General features: G+C 39.3%; 1 protein-coding gene across 5 annotated transcripts in view; it reads right to left on the bottom strand.

Annotated features, from left to right (window-relative positions):
• Window positions 1-15,136, bottom strand: part of CTNNA1 (catenin alpha 1) — a 171,538-nt gene that overhangs the window by 109,541 nt on the left and 46,861 nt on the right. For 4 of the 5 annotated variants that reach the window (XM_065874270.1, XM_065874271.1, XM_065874273.1 and 1 more), the window contains 2 exons: window positions 4,501-4,667; window positions 3,842-3,961 (listed from right to left, as the gene is read on the bottom strand). In XM_065874270.1, coding sequence (XP_065730342.1) covers window positions 3,842-3,961; window positions 4,501-4,667 — 287 coding nt within the window. The remainder of the gene's footprint in view (window positions 1-3,841; window positions 3,962-4,500; window positions 4,668-15,136) is intronic. The other variant, XM_065874272.1, reaches the window with a different exon arrangement.

Genomic DNA, 15,136 nt, shown 5'->3' with positions numbered 1-15,136 from the left:
CCTGGTCTGGGAACGAAGATCCCACATGTCGCGGGGCAACTAAGTCTATGCACCACAACTAGAGAGCCCGAGTGCCACAACTAAGACCCAACGCAGGCAAACAAATTAATTAATTAATTAATTAAAAAAAAAAAGATACCCACAGAAAACAGATGGTAAAATCAAGCTGGGCAATTCAAAGATGGTTTAGGGACTATGCTACAAAAGGTATGGGCAAAGTTCAGGAAAACCACAGGTTATTAGGGCACTTAGGCCCAAAGAGACAAAACGAGGCAGCAGTTACCAGAACCCAGGAAGTGAGGTGTGGGGAGAATACCACCCAAGAGAGGCTATGACTTTTAGCAACCCAGGGCAACCAGCAGGGAGGGATAAAACCCTATCCTCACTGTCCTCTGATCTCCTAATAGCGCTCCCAGTGGCCAACCCAACCAGAAGCCAGAGAGCAAAGAAGCCCCTGGATGCAGTCCAGACAGGTCAGGTCCCTGGGGCAGAGAGCAGGGTGACCAAGGGCAGAAAACAGACATGAAGGTGCTAACAGAAGATCATCTGGCATGTTAACTAATAATTTCAAGATTTTTATGACATCTTATTTGGGAAATGTTTGAAATTCACTACTTTTTTTTTTTTTTAAATACATCAGGGATTGTGAAGGAACTCTTCATGGATTCATGGCACACAGAATTAAAACTCAGGCAGCATTACTTTCCAGTAAGTTTCTCCAGTAGCATACAAAATTCTGGACTATTATTGTGTTTATCTCAAGAACATCATCAATTTACTTATTCCACCATTTTGCAAAGATATGCAATAGTGTCAGTCTAAATGTTCTCACTTTCCTCAAATAATATTAAGTCTTGGGGCTTCCCTGGTGGCGCAGTGGTTGAGAGTCCGCCTGCCGATGCAGGGGACATGGGTTCGTGCCCCGGTCCGGGAAGATCCCACATGCCGCGGAGCGGCTGGGCCCGTGAGCCATGGCCGCTGAGCCTGTGCGTCCGGAGCCTGTGCTCCGCAACGGGAGAGGCCACAACAGTGAGAGGCCCGCATACCACAAAAATAAAAAATAGTAAGTCTTCATAAGTCAAAATCAGACTAGGTTTTAAGACAGTAAGACTATTCACCAAACTTTATTTTTTAAATATAACTAACATTTATTTCACATATTCAAAAGAGAACTTATATCAAGAATGTTAAGTAAAATAAATTGTGAACATAATTTGGCCAGCTTGCCATATTTATAACATTACCATATTATCATACAACAAGTTCTTCTTCGGATCAGTCAGCCCCAGCAAAAAGAAAAAAACTCTCTTGCACTACTGGTGGGAATGTAAATTGATACAGCCACTATGGAGAACAGTATGGATGCTCCTTAAAAAACTAAAAATGGAATTACCATATGACCCAGCAATCCCACTACTGGGCATATACCCAGAGAAAACCATAATTCAAAAAGACACATGCACCCCAATGTTCATTGCAGCACTGTTTACAAGAGCCAGGTCATGGAAACAACCTAAATGCCCATCGACAGACGAATGAATAAAGAAGATGTGGTACATATATACAATGGGATATCACTCAGCCATAAAAAGGAACGAAATTGGGTCATTTGTAGAGACGTGGATGGATCTAGAGACTGTCATACAGAGTGAAGTAAGTCAGAAAGAGAAAAACAAATATCATATATTAACACATATATGTGGAACCTAGAAAAATGGTACAGATGAACCAGTTTGCAGGGCAGAAATAGAGACACAGATGTAGAGAACAAACGTATGGACACCAAAGGGGGGAAGTGGCGGGGCGGGGTGGTGGGGGGTGGTGTGATGAATTGGGAGATTGGGATTGACATATATACACTAATATGTATAAAATGGATACCTAATAAGAACCTGTAGAATTCAAAAAGAAAAACCTACTTGTGATTTATGTGATGGAAACATAAGTCAACACAAGGACAAATGATAAAAGCACACTGAGCCTACACTAACTAAATTACTCAGGCAATACAACAAATCTAGCTATATTATCAAGTGTCATATTAAGTACTGGAAATGTAAAACCAGGGTGTCATATGTACAGATTCAGTCTGATCACACCTTACAGCTTAAAATATGAGCAATAACTACTATTCACCAACTGCCCACTGCTGAGGGCCTACTGAGTGTCTGGCACTAAATACTTCACACACATTCTTTAATTTAATTCTCTCAAACCTGTGGGGTAGAATTTTATACTAATGTAAATGTAACCAAATGAAAGCTGAAGTCTCCAAATCTGAGGCTGTCATATATTGGACATTTACAGTATTGACCCCATGTTCCTCATGCCTGTCAGAGTTCTTGCTGAATGTTCCTATTCTCAGGAAGGCTACCACTGTCACAGACAAGAAGGCAGATCTTCATTACTCTGAGTCAGATAGAGTTAACTGCTTTCCTCTTACCAATGATTAGTAAGGAATGGGTATGTTATACAATCCGTATTTAGGGCGAATCTGTTAAGAGGCTTCTAGATCATTTGCTTATAACGAGAGACATATGGAAGAAACAGTCCTTTTTTTTCTCACTGGACATATTGATGCGTGCAAATGTCATACCTAGAGCTTCTACAGCCATCCAGTGCCAGGCACACTGAAGATGGTAAATGCTGGAAAATGTCAAGAAACTGAATGCTTGATGATACTGCAAAGCCTTTAAATTTAACAACCCTGAAGTCACTTAACCTAACTTGGGGCTTCTAATTAGTGAGAATATAAACCCCTCAATGTTCAAGCAGTTTTGGAGCTCGGTTTTCTGTAAACTGCAACATAAAATATTTTAACCAATACAGGTATTGGCTAACAATAGTAAGAACTTGGGACTTCCCTGGTGGCGCAGTGGTTAAGAATCCGCCTGCCAATGCAGGGGACACGGGTTCGAGCCCTGGTCCAGGAAGATCCCACATGCTGCGGAGCAACTAAGCCCATGAGTCACAACTACTGAGCCTGCGTGGCACAACTACTGAAGCCCATGCGCCTAGAGCCCGTGCTCCGCAACAAAAGAAGCCCGAGCACCATAACGAAGAGTAGCCCCTGCTCGCCGCAACTAGAGAAAGCCCGCACGCAGCAATGAAGACCCAACACAGCCAAAAATTAATTAATTAATTTAAAAAAAAATAAGAATTCATCTACTCAGCGCTCTTTAAAAATAAGAATAGCACAAGCTTGACCAGGACTATGGAAATTATAAGAGCTGGATGGTGACACATGCATCCCCCCTAAGGAACACACATCTAACACACAGCATCCAGGAAGGGCACAGGGAAGACTTCAAGCACCCCAACAGCAAAATGCCAAAGGGCTAGCAAAGGCTGGAAAAATAAGAACACTGATCCACATACCACACAACACAAATTCCTAACACTATGAAAGCTACTTGAATGGTAAGAAACACTTTAAAAGTTACAAAATATGGAGGGGGAGGTACTTTCTGGTATAGAAGTAATTCCAATATGTTTTGACTAGTTTAAGGTTTTTAAAAGTTTGAATTAAACTCCACCACCAACTCAAGTTCATCCCTGAACACACAGAACGAAAGCCTATCACTTCTCCAGACACTATCACAAACTGCTAAGCTACCTAAAGTAAAATTTTCACAGGAATCAAAATAGGAGCAAAACATGAATACAACTCAATACTAACTTTTTAACAATACTGAAAGGACACACCATAAACTAAATATTTTAATGGAACTATATTAGCAGAGGGAGATATTGGTACCTTTTGAAAACTTAGGTAAAATCGATTTTTCCCACTAGGTAATAATATAAACAACTTAAATGTATCCCCAAATCATGGTTGTACCTGTTGTCTTTTGGCTGCCATAATGTTCAGCTTATCCACTTCAGGTTTCAGGGCCTTATATTGTATTCCCAAGTCCTGTTCAGTGCCAGCATTCCTCAGTTTCAAGATACCGTCTTCTACCTATAAAACACACACCCCCAAAAGAAAAATTCTCAACAATAGAAGTCTGTACATAAAGAAGATCTAGAATTTTTTATTCCTTTCGACAGCTACTCACATAGCAATCCAAACTTCCTCTTCAATTTACATGGCCCTCAAACATTTGAGCAGCTACTACATGGGAGTTTTATGGGAGGTGGGGAAGGACAGCATTATTGTGACTTCCATCTAAAAGGATACAATTTAACATATCTTGATTTCTCAACTCTGGAACTCAACTGGTACAAGGAAATGTTTAATCACTACCACAAAAAGGGAAGGAGTCAAAACAAAACCTTTTCTGCAAATTCTTTATTAGAACAAAGACAACACAGGTTCACAGCAGAGCCAGTATGATGTTCACTTGGAACAGAGGAGTGAGTGGAAATTAAAAACATTCCTGGTCCATTTAGGTAAACCAAGTTCAAAACCAAACCAAATCCTAAGAAATGTTGAACTAAGTATGGCCAGCAGCAGCCTCACTGTGATAGAACAAATTACAGACATAGGCCTATACTTACAACTTTCAGCTGAACAAGTAATTTGTAGACATCTGCCATGTCAGCCAAAATAAGCAGCCGGGTAACAGCAGAGAGCAAAGCTCGAGCTGCCCGAACCATGTTGCCACGCTTCACGGAAGAGCAGGGATCATCTGCAAACTCTCCGGCAGCACTCTTCATCAAATCACCTGTTTTACAGAATAGAAAAACAAACTCAGCAGAATGAACCAAATAACTGGTCTACATTTTAAAAAAATAATTCAAACTTTGTATACTTCATGTGCAGAATTTAGTTTAAGGATTTTTATTTTTGTTGTTTTGTTTTCTAGCTGTCCCTAAGAAAAAGCACCTTCATACATCCCTGGTAAAAGCACAATATCTAGAAAGTGATTTAGCACTAATGTATCAAGAGCCTTAAAAATACTTCTTTCCGTTGATCTAATAATACTCCTTTCCAAGAAGGGCCATTATATGTATCTTAATGGAAAAAAAAAAAAAAAATTCAAGATTTGAATGGGAGTAAAAAAATGGATCTAATGCAATCTACCCTCACATCCACAAAATGATACAGAAACACAGCAACCATTATGTAGGACCATCATACTTCATTAACCATCACAACTACCTAATGCATACAGCTCAAACAGAAACTCACTGGTATGTTCAGTCACTGACTCATTCATTTTCCTCATAGCAAAACACTTTCAACAGCTCAAATGCTCAACCAAGCATCTAGTTAAGTAAATTATGGTAAAGCCTACAATTGACTATTATGCAAATATTAACACATATATGGGAAAAAATGTTAAAGCTTTTGATGAAACCTTAAGCAGAAAAAATAAAAGATGAAATGATAAATGTATGTAATCTGTGTTTAAAAAATACAGAAAAGACTGGAGTCAAAAGACAAACAGGGGGCTTCCCTGGTGGCGCAGTGGTTGGGAATCCGCCTGCCAATGCGGGAGTTCGTGTCCCGGTCCGGGAGGATCCCGCGTGCCGCGGAGCGGCTGGGCCCATGAGCCATGGCCGCTGGGCCTGCGCGTCCGGAACCTGTGCTCCACAGCGGGAGAGGCCGCCGAAGCGGGAAGCCCGCGTACCGCAAAAAAAAAAAAGACAAATAGGGACTTCCCTGGTGGTCCAGGGGTAAAAAATCCGCCTTCCAATGCAGGGGACGCAGGTTTGATCCCTGGTCGGGGAACTGAGATCCCACATGCCGTGGGGCAACTCAGCCCGTGCGCCACAACTATTGAGCTCAAGCGCCTCAACAAGAGAGCCCAAGTGCCACAAACCACAGAGTCCAAGTGCCCTGGAGCCCACACGCCACAACTAGAGAGAGAAAACCCACACACCACAACTTGAGAGAAGCCCATGGGCCGCAAAGAAAGATCCGCATGCCTCAACGAAGATCCCGCGTGTGGCAACTAAGACCCGATGCAGCCAAAAATAATAAAATAATTTTTTAAAAAAAGACAAATAATAGTTATACTAGGTTACAATCTGACTCTTTACATTATTCTGTACTTATGAAAACATTTTCTATAACAGGTATTATATCCGTAATCTTTAAAATTAGGCTAAAAACATACATTTTACTATAGTTATTAGGAATATCCAACTTATACAATCCCAGCTTCAACAATGCTAAGAAGTTACTTATAACATTTCCTAGAAACTTGTAAAATAACTTATACTTTTTTGTTATCTGTTTCTAATAACAATCATTTAAGGTGCCTATCGTTTCTCTTTTCTTATAGCTGAAAGCAACTGTAGGGCCAGGGCTGTGTCTGTTCCACCAGTTATACTGACAGTGCCTCTATGGTGACTATCTTTGGATTCCTGGAAAATTACTCCCTTCCTTGGCTGAACATGTCCACTTCAGATTAAAGCCTAAAGGCTATTCACTCTCTCATCTCTTCCACAAATGTAAAAGAAGTGCACTATCAAGAAGCCTAGCTACTTCTTTTTTTTTTAATTTATTTATTTTGGGCTACATTGGATCTTCGTTGCTGTGTGCAGGCTTTCTTTAGTTGTGGCAAGTGTGGGGCTACTCTTCGTTGCGGTGCGCGGGCTTCTCACTGCACTGGCTTCTTTTGTTGTGGAGAACTGGCTCTAGGCACACAGGCTTCAGTAGTTGCGGCTCGCGGGCTCTAGAGCGCAGGCTCAGTAGTTGTGGTGCACAGGCTTAGCTGCTCCAAGGCATGTGGGATCTTCCCGGACCAGGGATCGAACCCGTGTCCCCTGCATCGGCAGGCGGATTCTTAACCACTGTGCCACCAGGGAAGTCCTAGAAGCCTAGCTACTTCTGAAGAGACCTACCAAATTTCTCCTAGCTATCAAATTTAGTTGCAGAATGTGAGATTAGGGGGAAAAAGTTAAATTCACCCTCAGATTCATGTATTAATTAGGCTAAGAAGCACAATATAGTATTAAGAGCAAAGACAAGCTCTGCGTATTTGTCAGGTCAGAAATAACTCACAATGAAGAAGTTCATAGTTAAAAGTTTTCCTGGATCTAAGATACAGACATACGACAATTACGTGGATACTTAACAAAAATGTTATTTTATGGTACTTAAAAAGACAGAGCTCAGCCATTCATTTATTTATTCAACAAATATTTGAGCACCCACTATACATTAAAGGGCAGCGATATAGTGCTCAAGAAACAGCCCATGTCCTCATGGAGCTCTATGGAGGGGGTAAGACAGACAAGCAAACAATTAAAAGCTGATTAAGACAAGCAAGCAAACAATTAAAAGCTGATTAAGACAAGGCGCCTGTACTCAAAGGGCCTACAAATTAGGGAATATTACAATGCAGTCAAAATTACAATAGCACTGTGGACAAGGTGCTATGGGAATATATCAGGAAAAGTTATTTACTCATGTAAGAAGTTGTCCCTAAAGGCTTGCAGAAAAAGATATTTGCCTAATATTAATTTTAAGCAAGGGATATTAAATAAGAAATATTGGCCTTATACAATAAAAAGAATTCCACCTATTTATTGAGAGCATATTACACAAACAAATAAATCCAGTGCCACGGATAAGAAGCTGAGCAAGACTTACCTCTGCTTTCAAATGGTTTATAAACCAGAAAAGAAGAAAGTGATCATACAGAAATTATGTGGCATTTTTAACATACGAGCTTTAAGAAAGGCACAGAGTAGCATAGGGTCAAAAAAGGAAGCACTAAACGACCAGTTTGGGGTATAAGTGAAATGCCAACAACAGTTTTATTGAAGACATGGTCCTCTGAAATGGACTCTACCCTCAAAGGACAGAAATAACTTGGGACAGTAGAGTTAAGGGAGTTGGCACCTCAAGCAAAAGGAACAGCAACATAGTAATATCTAACATTTATTGAATGCCCACTCCATGGCACTACACTTATTTTATTTAATCCTATGAACCACCTAGAAAGTAGGTGGTATTAGCCCTTCTTTACAAAAGAGATAACTAAAGCTTAGGCAAGTTAACTAACTTAACAGTAACTAACTTAACTTGATTAAGTTAGTTACTATTTCACCTAATAGTAAATGAGAGAGACAGGATTTGTAATGCTTAATGCCTATGTTCTTAGAACCACTTAACAAGCTGGGTATACAATAAAAAGGCATGTTTGAGTTCTCTAGTCTAACTTGGGAGTAAAGGATGTGTATAGAAGCATCAGATGATTGAGGGGGTGGATATGATGATGGGTAGAAAGGCCATGGACAAACAGAGCACAAACAAGAATCCCTGAGCCAAAAAGGGAAGTCAAGGTCAACCTAACAAAAGCATATATAATAAACCTAGCCAGTAATATGGGTCAGAAAGCCACAGTAAGAGCCCAGGAAAGAACAGTAGTAAATTATAAATGCAGGGGTCAAATGATATCATAACCTTTGATTATTAAGAGGGAGGGAGGGAATCCCCTGGCAGTCCAGTGGTTAAGGACTCCACAATTTCACTGTCAAGGGCCCGGGTTCAATCCCTGGTTGGGGAACTAAGATCCCACAAGCTGGGTGGCATGGCTAAAAAAAAAAAAAAAAAAAAAAGTAAGGGAAAAGAAAGCATGGTGGAAGATTACTTAAAGGATTCAAGGTACAGCTGTTCTGAGATGGAGAGGAGGGCCAGGGCATACTACATGTATGCACATGAACTGGGGAAGATTTAAAAAAAAAAAAAAAAGCTGCAGCCCTTGAGACTGTGGCTTTAGGAGTAAGGGAAAGAAGACTCTGTGACAAGAGAAACAAAGAGACCCAAGATGACAAACTGTCTAAAACAAGAAGATAAGCATTTGCAAAGGAAAGTGGTCAACAAAATCAAATATATACATAAAAATCACTGGAATAGAATTGAGAATCCAGAAATACAGTAAATTAATTTTCAACAAGGCTGCCAAGACCATTCAATAGGGGGAAAACTGTTTTTAGCAAATAGTACTGGGACAACTGAATATCCACATGAAAAACAATGAAGTTGGACCCCTACCTCATGCCATATACTTTCAAAATAGATCAAAACCAAATGTAAGAGCTACAATTATAAAACAGTTAGAAGAAAACACTGATAAAGTCTTCAAGAACTCTGATTAGGCAATGGTTTCTTAGCTATGACACCTAAAGTGTCATATATAAAGAAAAAAGATAAAAACTGGACATCATCAAAATTAAAAATTTTTGTGCTTCTAAGGACACTATCAAGAAAATGAAAAGACCCACAGAATGGGAGAAAAGTTTTGAAAGCCATATATCTGATAAGGATCCACTATCCACATTATATAAAGAAGTCTTAAAATCAACAATAAAAAGACAAATAATCCAATTTAAAATAGGCAAAGGAATTATACCACACCTCTCCAAGGAAGATATATAAATGGCTAATAAGCACATGAAAAGATGCCCAACCTCATTTGCTGTAAGGGCAATGCATATCAAAATCACTAAATATAATCATTCAAGAATGAAGGCAAGGAGATTGGTTCAAGATGGAGGAACAGAAGAACGTGCTCTCACTCCCTCTTGTGAGAACACCAGAATCACAACTAACTGAACAATCACTGAAAGGAAGACACTGGAACTCACCAAAAAAGATATCCCACATTCAAAGACAAAGGAGAAGCCACAATGAGCCAGTAGGAGGGGCACAATCACAATAAAATCAAATCCCATAACTGCTGGGTGGGTGACTCACACACTGGAGAACACTTATACCACAGAAGTCCACCCACTGGAGTGAAAGTTCTGAGCCCCATGTCAGGCTTCCAAACCAGGGGGTCCGGCCACAGGAGGAGAAATTCCTAGAGAATCAGACTTTGAAGGCTAGCAGGATTTGATTGCAGGAGTTCAACAGGACTGCAGAAAACAGAGGCTCCACTCTTGGAGGGCACACACAAAGTAGTGTGCATATAAGGACCCAGGGGAAGGAGCAGTGACCCCAGGGGAGTCTGAACCAGACCTACCTGCTAGTGTGGGACGGTCTCCTGCGGAGGTGGGGGCGGTGGCTCCATCTCACCGTGAGGACAAGGACACTGGCAATAGAAGTTCTGGGGAGTACTCCTTGGTGTGATCCCTCCCAGAGTCTGCCATCAGCCACACCAAAGAGCCCAGGTAGGCTCCAGTGTTGGGTTGCCTCAGGCCAAACAACCAACAGGGAGGGAACGCAGGCCCACCCATCAGCAGTCAAGTGGATTAAAGTTTTACTGAGCTCTGCCCACCAGAGCAACACCCAGCTCTACCCACCACCAGTCCCTCCTATCAGGAAACTTGCACACCTCTTAGATAGCCTCATCCACCAGAAGGCAGAAAGCAGAAGCAGGAACCACAATCCTGCAGCTTGTGGAACAAAACACATTCACAGAAAGACAGACAAGATGAAAAGGCAGAGGGCTACATACCAGATGAAGGAACAAGATAAAACCCCCAAAAAACAACTAAATGAAGTGGAGATAGGCAACCTTCCATAAAAAGAATTCAGAATAATGACAGTGATGATGATCCAGGACCTTGGAAAAAGAATGAAGGCAAAGATCAAGAAGATGCAAGAAATGTTTAACAAAGACCTAGAAGAATTAAAGAACAAACAAACAGAGATGAACAATACAATAATTGAAATGAAAACTACACTAGAAGGAATCAATAGCAGAACAACTGAGGCAGAAGTATGGATAAGTGACCTGGAAGACAGAATGGTGGAATTCACTGCTGCGGAACAGAAGAAAGAAGAAATAATGAAAAGAAATGAAGACAGACTAAGAGACCTCTGGGACAACATTAAACACAACAACATTCGCACTATAGGGGTCCCAGAAGGAGAAGAGAGAGAAAAAGGACCTGAGAAAATATTTGAAGAGATTATAGTCGAAAACTTCCCTAACACGGGAAAGGAAATAGCCACCCAAGTCCAGGAACCGCAGGGAGTCCCATACAGGATAAACCCAAGGAGAAACACACCTAGACACATAATAATCAAATTGGCAAAAATTAAAGACAAAGAAAAATTATTGAAAGCAGCAAGGGAAAAATAACATACAAGGGAACTCGCATAAGGTTAACAGCTGATTTCTCAGCAGAAACTGTACAAGCCAGAAGGGAGTGGCATGATACACTTAAAGTGATGAAACGGAAGAACCTACAACCAAGATTATTCTACCCAGCAATGATCTCATTCACATTCCATGGAGAAATCAAAAGCTTTACAGACAAGCAAAAGCTAAGAGAATTCAGCAACACCAAAGCAGCTCTACAACAAATGCCAAAGGAACTTCTCTAAGTGGGAAACACAAAAGAAAAGGACCTACAAAAACAAACCCAAAACAATTAAGAAAATGGTCATAGGAACATAAATATCGATAATTACCTTAAAAGTGAATGGATTCAATGCTCCAACCAAAAGACAAAGGCTTGCTGAATAGATACAAAAACAAGACCCATATATATGCTGTCTACAAAAGACCCACATACAGACTGAAAGTGAGGGGATGGAAAAAGATATTCCATGCAAATGGAAATCAAAAGAAAGCTGGAGTAGCAATACTCATATCAGATAAAATAGACTTTAAAATAAAGAATGGTACAAGAGACAAGGAAGGATACTACATAATGATCAAGGGATCAATCCAAGAAGAATATATAACAATTATAAACATATATGCACCCAACGCAGGAGCACCTCAATACATAAGGCAACTGCTAAAAGCTATAAAAGAGGAAATTGACAGTAACACAATAATAGTGGGGGACTTTAACACCTCACTTACACCAGTGGACAGATCAAACAGAAAATTAATAAGGAAACACAATCTTTAAATGACACAATAGACCAGAGAGATTTAATTGATATTTATAGGACATTCCATCCAAAAACAGCAGATTACACTTTCTTCTCAAGTGCACACAGAACATTCTCCAGGATAGATCACATCTTGGGTCACAAATCAAGTCTCAGTAAATTTAAGAAAACTGAAATCATATCAAGCATCTTTTCTGACCACAACGCTATCATATTAGAAATCAATTACAGGGAAAAAAACGTAAAAAACACAAACACATGGAGGCTAAACAATACGTTACTAAATAGCCAAGAGATCACTGAAGAAATCAAAGAGGAAATCAAGAAATACTGACAGACAAATGATAATGAAAACACGATGATCCAAAACCTATGGAATGCAGCAAAAGCAGTTCTAAGAGGGAAGTTTATAACTATACAAGCCTACCTCAAGAAACAAGAAACATCTCAAATAAACAATCTAACCTTACACCTAAAGGAACTAGAGAAAGAACAAACAAAACCCAAAGTTAGCAGAAGGAAAGAAATCATAAAGATCAGAGCAGAAATAAATGGAATAGAAGCAAAGAAAACAACAGCAAAGATCAATAAAACCAAAAGCTGGTTCTTTGAGAAGATAAACAAAATTGATAAACCATTAGCCAGACTCATCAAGAAAAATAGGGAGAGGACTCAAATCACGAAAATTAGAAATGAAAAAGGAGAAGTTACAACAGACACCGCAGAAATACAAAGTATCCTAAGAGACTACCACAAGCAACTCTATGCCAATAAAATGGACAACCTGGAAGAAATGGACAAATTCTTAGAAAGGTATAACCTTCCAAGACTGAACCAGGAAGAAATAGAAAATATGAAGACCAATCACAAGTAATGAAATTGAAACTGTGATTAAAAATCTTCCAACAAACAAAAGTCCAGGACCAGATGGCTTCACAGGTAAATTCTATCAAACATTTAGAGAAGAGCTAACACCCATCCTTCTCAAACTCCTCAAAAAAATTGTAGAGGAAGGAACACTCCCAAACTCATTCTATGAGGCCACCATCACCCTGATATCAAAACCAGACAAAGATACTACAAAAAAAGAAAATTACAGACCAATATCACTGATGAATATAGATGCAAAAATCCTCAACAAAATACTAGCAAACAGAATCCAACAATATATTAAAAGGATCATACACCATGATCAAGTGGGATTTATCCCAGAGATGCAAGGATTCTTCAATATATGCAAATCAATCAACGTGATATACCATATTAACAAATTGAAGAATAAAAACCATATGATCTTCTCAAGAGCTGCAGAAAACACTTCTGAGAAAATTCAACACCGATTTATGATAAAAACTCTCCACAAAGTGGGCATAAGAGGGAACTACTTCAACATAATAAAGGCCATATATGACAAACCCACAGCAAACATTCTCAATGGTGAAAAACTGAAAGCATTTCCTCTAAGATCAGGAACAAGACAAGGATGTCCACTCTCACCACTATTATTCAACATAGTTTTGGAAGTCCTAGCCATGGCAATCAGAGAAGAAAAACAAATAAAAAGAATACAAATTGGAAAAGAAGAAGTAAAACTGTCACTGTTTGTAGATGACATGATAGTATACATAGAGAATCCTAAAGATGCCACCAGAAAACTACTAGAGCTAATCAATGAATTTGGTAAAGCTGCAGGGTACAAAATTAATGCACAGAAATCTCTTGCATTCCTATATACTAATGATGAAAAATCTGAAAGAGAAATTAAGGAAACACTTCCATCTACCATTGCAACAGAAAGAATACCAAGGAATAAACCTACCTAGGGAAACAAAAGACCTGTATGCAGAAAACTATAAGACACTGACAAAAGAAATTAAAGATGATACCAACAGATGGAGAGACATACCACGTTCTTGGATTGGAACAATCAATATTGTGAGAATGACTATACTACCCAAAGCAATCTACAGATTCAGTGCAATCCTTATCAAATTACCAATGGCATTTTTTACGGGAACTAGAACAAAAAATCTTAAAATTTGTATGGAGACACAAAAGACCCCGAACACCCAAAGCAGTCTTGAGGGAAAAAAGCGGAGCTGGAGGAATCAGACTCCCTGACTTCAGATTATACTACAAAGCTACAGTAATCAAGACAATATGGTACTGGCACAAAAACAGAAATATAGATCAATGGAACAAGATAGAAAGCCCAGAGATAAACCCACACACCTATGGCCAACTAATCCACAACAAAGGAGACAAGGATATACAATGGAGAAAAGACAGGCTCTTTAATAAGTGGTGCTGGGAAAACTGGACAGCTACATGTAAAATTATGAAATTAGAACACTCCTTAACACCATACACAAAAATAAACTCAAAATGGATTCGAGACCTAAAGTAAGACCAGACACTATAAAACTCTTAGAGGAAAACATAGGAAGAACACTCTTTGACATAAATCACAGCAAGATCTTTTTTGATCCACCTCCTAGAGTAATGGAAATAAAAATAAACAAATGGGACCTAATGAAACTTAAAAGCTTCTGCACAGCAAAGGAAACCATAAACAAGACGAAAAGACACCCCTCAGAATGGGAGAAAATATTTGCAAACGAATCGACAAAGGATTAATCTCCAAAATATATAAACAGTTCATGCAGCTCAATATTAAAAAAACAACCCAATCCAAAAATGGGCAGAAGACCTAAATAGACATTTCTCTAAAGAAGACATACAGATGGCTAAGAAGCACATGAGAAGCTGCTCAACATCACTAATTATTAGAGAATGAAAATCAAAACTACAATGAGGTATCACCTCACACCAGTTAGAATGGGCATTATGAGAAAATCTACAAACAACAAATGCTGGAGAGGGTGCGGAGAAAAGGGAACCCTCTTGCACTGTTGGTGGGAATGTAAATTGGTACAGCCACTATGGAGAACAGTATGGAGGTTCCTTAAAAAATTAAAAATAGAATTACCATATGACCCAGCAATCCCACTACTGAGCATATACCCAGAGAAAACCATAATTCAAAAAGACACATGCACCCCAATGTTCACTGCAGCACTATTTACAATAGCCAGGTCATGGAAGCAACCTAAATGCCCATTGACAGAGAAATGGATAAAGAAGTTGTGGTACTTAACTTCATGGCTAACATATGGTATTAGTAATGAAAAATACATCAGAAAACATACTGTGTGATGGAGTAAAACATACAATTTTTTTCCACTCAACTATGAATAGTAAATAAGCCATTAGCTTTTTAAAAATAAGTTTATTTATTTTAGTTTATTTATTTTATCTTTGGCTGCGCTGGGTCTTCGTTGCTGCACACGGGCTTTTCTCCGGCTGCAGCCAGCGGGGGCTACT

Source organism: Phocoena phocoena, chromosome 3 (genome assembly GCF_963924675.1).
Source record: "Phocoena phocoena chromosome 3, mPhoPho1.1, whole genome shotgun sequence".
NCBI lineage: Eukaryota > Metazoa > Chordata > Mammalia > Artiodactyla > Phocoenidae > Phocoena > Phocoena phocoena.
This window is presented reverse-complemented; position numbering and strand designations above follow the sequence as displayed.